This window comes from Ursus maritimus, unplaced genomic scaffold (genome assembly GCF_017311325.1).
Source record: "Ursus maritimus isolate PB19 unplaced genomic scaffold, ASM1731132v1 scaffold_10, whole genome shotgun sequence".
Classification (NCBI taxonomy): Eukaryota; Metazoa; Chordata; class Mammalia; order Carnivora; family Ursidae; genus Ursus; species Ursus maritimus.
In genome coordinates this window covers 9,795,305-9,801,304 of record NW_024423344.1, presented here as the reverse complement: position 1 = coordinate 9,801,304, position 6,000 = coordinate 9,795,305, and the positions used below count along the sequence as shown (strand labels likewise).

At 51.9% G+C, this 6,000-nt stretch overlaps 1 protein-coding gene across 1 annotated transcript in view; it reads right to left on the bottom strand.

The window, feature by feature from the left end:
• Positions 1–41: 41 nt before the first annotated feature.
• The window catches only part of LOC103664324 (microtubule-associated tumor suppressor candidate 2), a 73,609-nt gene continuing 67,650 nt past the window's right edge, over positions 42–6,000 (bottom strand). The window contains exon 9 of the mRNA XM_008692186.2: positions 42–2,552. Within this exon, the coding sequence (XP_008690408.1) occupies positions 2,339–2,552 (214 nt within the window). The 3' untranslated portion in view covers positions 42–2,338. The remainder of the gene's footprint in view (positions 2,553–6,000) is intronic.

Below are 6,000 nucleotides of genomic sequence, written 5' to 3'. Positions count from 1 at the left end.
GGGGGGGGGGGGGGGGGGGGGGGGGGGGGGGGGGGGGGGGCAGGACAGCTGCCGTCCCCCATGTTTCAGGATAGGAGCAACACGTGAGGGGTGTCCATGACGAGGGCACGAAGCCAGGGCAACGTGGGAATTAGCTCAAGTGCCCAAGGGCGGGGCAGGTGAGGGCAAAGCTTTTGTCCACCTAGTGAGGGGTTACTTAGTTCTAACATCACTACGACTTTGCATGGGCTAACACGCTGTAGCACGTCCTAACGTAACACTGACATCTGTATTGCTGTGTAACTGCATTTAGCAGGTGTCCTTATGGAAGCAGTTCCTAACGGGCAGAGCAGAGCTCCGGCCGAATGACTGTTTTTGCAGGCGGTGCCTGCTAATAGAATAAATAATGGTGTGTTTAGTCAACGTGGCATGATCTACTCTAACGGAATGCCCAACTCAATTATCACAACATCATGCAGAGCCGCGAAAGGAAAAAAGACATGTTTCTTCAATGGGGATCTACCGTGTATGTCCCGAGGGCGGGCAAAGACCCTTGGAGGTTTGCTAGAAGTGAGATGTACCTGAGGCTGGCAAGCCCAGCCTTGACTCACTCAAGGAACACAGACCAGGCCTGTGCCGAGCAGGCAGGGCCCCGGGCATGGTGGCCCCTTCTGCGGGCATTTCTTCCTGGCTCCATGGCTCTGGCACACGGAGCAACCCTGCGTGAGTCTGCTTGCCTCAGACAGGCTCGGAGGCAGCCCTGTGCTCAGGACCATTCTGCGGGGCCATGGGGAGAAAGTGCAGGGTCTTTGTCACAAACAGGAAACAAAGGCATCGTTATTGTCACCATGCCAACTGTTGAAACTACGTCTTTCTTTGTGGGTCATGCTCCTACTATTCCACAGCACTACAGGGAGAGCATTCATTCACACTCTATGTCTACCATTGCCGGGACAAATGCCAGTCCAGGAGCCAGGGACCGCTGGCTGCTGTTCCACCGGGCTCCTCTGCTTGGAAGAACCTCTGGGCCTAAGAAGGGACCGCTGTCGGCTGTGGTACTGCTTGGTCATCGGGCAGAAAATACGCCTGGCTTTTGGGGGAGGTCACATGATGGTTGAGCACAGCTTGGAACTCATCCCCCACGACGGAAGAGTCGGTGTTCTGGAAGGCCCTGCTAGAACCCCTGAGCCATCTCAACGTACAGGGATGGGGTTGTGTGATAGAACCAAACTGATGGGGGATTGGTTGCCTATGAAATGGGGGGCCTGAGGGTCGTCTTTCAGTGGGTTGACCATTTAGAGAATCCCATCAGAGCACACCACATGGACGTCAGAGGACCCTTTCCTACTCTGTGCTCCGTCAAAATACAGATCCTATCAGCAATTTGCCTTCTGGAGGACGGAGCGCGGATGGTCTTGGCCAACTCCAAGGTCATCCTCACCCTCACGCCAGAAGGTCATGCTCCTCCATATTTTCCCGAGGGTGCAGCAGCTGAATGATGGATTCCAAGATGCCACTTAGGAAAAAAGCAAAACTTGTGTTTACAAGACTGTAGGTGATTCACTGTCATGAGTGTCATCTGCAAAACTGCTAAACCCCTCAGGGTTTCCCACTGCTATCCCTTCGGCACTCACGACAGGAGTATTAATAATTAAAACCTGCGAATGGAATAATAGTGACCTCACATCATGTGGACTAAGAAGCTGACTGTTCCAAAGGCAGTTAGCGTTCACAAGTCGCTGGTGTTTGTGCTGGAGTACCACTTGGTGGTAGGTTGAAAGGCGCTTCTTCTCTGTATCTTTTTTTTTTTTTCCTTTTTCTATTTTGGGTAGAAATATTCCTGGGAAGCTAGATAGAAATGCATTTTCATATCCCAATAATTCTTAGGCACAAGTTAGAAAACTGCTGACCTTCACCAAAATATGTCAGCACTTCATGTTATAAAAAATGCAATTCAGAACCGCTGCATGTGTATATACGTGTATCTAAATACACACACATATCGGAGCAGTACACAATGATTATTCAATGGATATTCAAAACGGAGCTATTTGTAACTAACCTGAAATTCTGCAGTGAAAGTTCATTGCTCGAGAACAGCTGGAGTTTCTTTCTTTCTTTTGGCTCTACCTACGGTCACACGTTTGCACATCAGACACTACCGTTTACACTTTCCTAAGTGCCGACACCAGGACAGTCTTATATGAGGATCAGAAGAGGACTCTGCTTAGGATGCGGCTATGCAGCTACTGAGCATGCGCGCAGGGCCCGCCGCGGGCCGGCTCCTGCTCATGACTCGGTCCGGTGGAAGCACTGGCTGGACGGGAGCCACGGCTCCCGCGGGCTGCGTGGTGCGGCGTCATCTGGGCGTTGTGCTGACTCTGGCGGGAGAGGAGGGCCCCGAGGAGGAGCCCCGGTAAACAGGGGACGTGGGGGAGAGTTTAACGGGGCTGGTTGGGTCCCCCGTTTGGAGCTTCCAAAGCAGCTCTTCGTTGGTTCGGCTCAATCTCTTCTTCTCCTGGGTTTCTTTCTCGACATATTCCTGGAGATTAGCATTTTCCTCCGACAGTTGTCTGCATGGGGAGAACAAGACACAGTCAGGTAGCAATCACGCCGGGAGGCATTAGCGTGAGATTGGCCAGGCCAGTGGGCTCGGGGCCAGGGAGGCGGCGGTAGCCGCCTGCGGGAGGACAGGGACAAGTGGGACCATGGTGACCAAGAACCATGGGCTGAAACGCAACTTCCACTTGTCCCATGGACACATCTGTTCCCAATCGGCTCCCAGTCCCTCTGCCCCGTCGGGGGAGGCGCTAGTCGTCCACTGGACAGGGCAAATACTGAAGGCAGAAGAGGAAACGAGGGAAGTGGGAGCTGGGTAAGTGTGCCTCCCAGGAGGCCCAGAGATGGTGGCGATCAACGGAAGGACAGCACAGGGACAGTGCCGTCAGCCTCGGGACCCTCCTGCCCCCCTGCCCCTGGCTTGGGTCCCCTGCTGCAAATGCTGATCTGTGCATCTGCCCACCTGCTGGATGGGGAGCCCTCGGGGACAGGGACTCCTAGAACCTTCTTCTTTGAATCCACAGGGTCCAGCCTGGTGTCTGGCACATAACAGACGCTCAGTTAACCTTTGCCGAGAAGGGTTGCTAAATGAGAACTGAATCCCGGCATCCTCTGCCGTCTGTCATGAGGTGTTGAGTTGCCCGCGTTGCTGCATTTTTATACATGACGGCTTGTGTGAGGAACTGAGAGGGAGAAGTCCACGTGCATTTCGTGGCTGGATGGCCTTAGCCCGGGAAGCCAGCTCACTTGGATAAGCCTGGACTTGCTTTTGGACCAGGGGGCCTCTGTGATTTCCAGCGGAGGCATGGGTGGCTCTGGCTCCCCCTGAAGCCCCAGCAGTGTCTCCCATGAGCCTCTGGGGTGGGAACTGCCAGCACCCCGAGTTCAGTTGCGGAGGCAACGTGTGTCAAGGTGTGCAAGTAGATGTGTGTGACCTGGGAGGGGGGTGCGCACAAGAGCGTGCATGCATGCGAGGGAGCGTGACTGTGCAAGTCGGGAGTGTGTGCACGAGTGTGCACGTGTGTGACAGGAAGCACAAGTGTGTGTGTGCGTATGCATGTGCACAAGTGTGGACCCAATAAGGAGTACAGTTGAGTAGGGCCAGGGCTCAGGCACGGGTCTCACGCAGAGGGCTCTGTCCTCTTGGACGAAATGCACGCTTGCCTCATTTTGTTACGCTGCGCTTTGCAGATACTGTGTTTTCTCTAAGTTGAAGGTGTGTGCCGGCCCTCGGGAGAGCATGGCTATCGGCACCAAGTTTCCAACAGCATTTGCTCACTTCACGTCTCTGTGTCGCATTTTGATAATTTTTGCAGTATTTCAACCTCTTCATTATTATTATATTTGCTATGCTGATCTGTGATCATCTTTGATGTTACTACCGTAATTATTTTGGGGTGCCACGACCTGCACCCATATAAGATCGCAAACTTAACCAATTAACGTGTGTGTTCTGACTGCTCCATCGACCAGGCTTTCCCCAGCGCTCTCCCTCTCCTGGATGCCTCCCAATTTCCCGGGACACAACAATATTGACGTAAGACCAGTGAATAACCCTACACTGGTCTCTAAGTGTCTAAGTGAAAGGAAGAGTTGTACGTCTCTCACTTCACACCAAAAGCTTAGGGAGGAAGGCACGTTGAGAGCCTCGATAGGCTGAGAGCTGGGGCCTCTTGTGCCAAACAGGCAGCCAACGCGTGAGTGCAAAGGAAAGGCTCTTGAAGGACATTGAAAGTGCTGCTCCAGTGGGCACACAAATTAGAAAGTGAGACAGCCTTCCTGCCGGTGTGGAGAAAGTTCGAGTGGTCTGGCCAGGAGATCAAACCAGCCCCAGCATCCCCTTAAGCTGAAGCCTAACCCAGAGCAAGGCCCTAACTCTGTCATTCTGTGAGGGCTGCGAGAGGTGAGGAAGCGGCAGAAGGAAAGTCTGAGGCTGGCAGAGGTCGGTCCACGAGGTGTAAGGAGAGAAGTCAGCTCCGTAACATGAGGTTCAGGGTGAAGCAGCAAGTGCTGGTGGAGAAGCTCCAGCAAGTTCCCCAGGAAGTCCAGCTACCATAGTAATGACGGGCTACACGCAACAACAGGTTTTCAGTGTAGACGAGACAGCCTTCTACTGGAAGATGCCACAGAGGACTTTCAAAGCTGGAGAGAAAAAGTCAGTGCCTGGCTTCCAAGCTTCTGTCTTGTCAGGAGCTAATGCAGCCGGCGACTTCAGTCGAAGCCAGTGCTCACTGACCATTCCGAAAATCCTAGGGCCCGTCAGAAGGACGCTAAACCCACTCTGCCTGTGCTCTATAAATGGAACCACAAAGCCTGGATGACAGCACATCTGTTTACAACATGGTGTACTGAATATGTGAAGCCCACTGTTGAGACCTACTTCTCAGAAAAAATGATTCCTATCAAAATATTACTGCTCACTGACAATGCACCCGGTCACCCAAGAGCTCTGACAGATGAACGCTGTTTTCATACCTGCTGACACAATATCCATTCTGCAGCCCCTGGATCAGGGAATAATTTTGACCTTCAAGGCTTATTCTCTGAGAAATACATTTTGTGAGCCTATCGCTGCCATAGAGAGTGATTCCTCTGATGGATCTGGGCAAAGTAAACTGAAAACCTTCTGGAAAGGATTCACCATTCTAGATGCCATTAAGAACATTCCTGATTCAGGGGAAGAGGTCAAAATATCCACATTCACGGGAGTTTGGAAAAAGTAGGTTCCACCCTCCCAGAGGACTTGGAGGGGCTCAGGGCATCGGTGAAGGCGGTCACTGCAGAGGTGGTGGAAACAGCAAGAGAACTGGGGTTGGAAGTGGGTCTTGAAGACGGGACTGCAGTGCTGCGATCTCATGATCAGACGTGAATGGATGAGAAGCTGCTTCTTGTGGATGAGCAAAGAAAGTGGTTGCTTGAGATGGAATGCGTTCCTGGTGGAGAAGCTGTGAAGATTGTTGCAATGACCACAGAGGATTTAGAATCTTCCATCAACCTAGCTGATAAAGCAGCAGCAGGGTTCGAGAGGACTGATTCTAGTTTTGAAAGTTCTACTGTGGGTAAAATGCTACCAAACAGCATCACACACTACAGAGGAGTAGTTTGTGAAAGGAAGAGTCCCTCGGTGTAGCACACTTCGTTGTTGTTTTAAGAAACTGGCACAGACACCCCAGCCTTCAGCAACCCCCACTCTGATCAGTCAGCAGCCATCGACGGTGAACCAGGACCCTCCACCGGCAAGAAGATGACAACTCGCAAGAAGATGACAAGTTTAGATGATGGTTGGCATTTTTTAGCAATTGAGTATTTTTAAAGTAAGGTATGTACATTGCTGTTGTAGACATAATGGTATTTCACACTTAGTAGACGTAACTTTCAGATGTACCGGGAAACCATTCATTTGGGAAAAATTCCTTGGGTTGCTTCACTGCGATACTTGCTTTGTTGCTATGGTCTGGAACT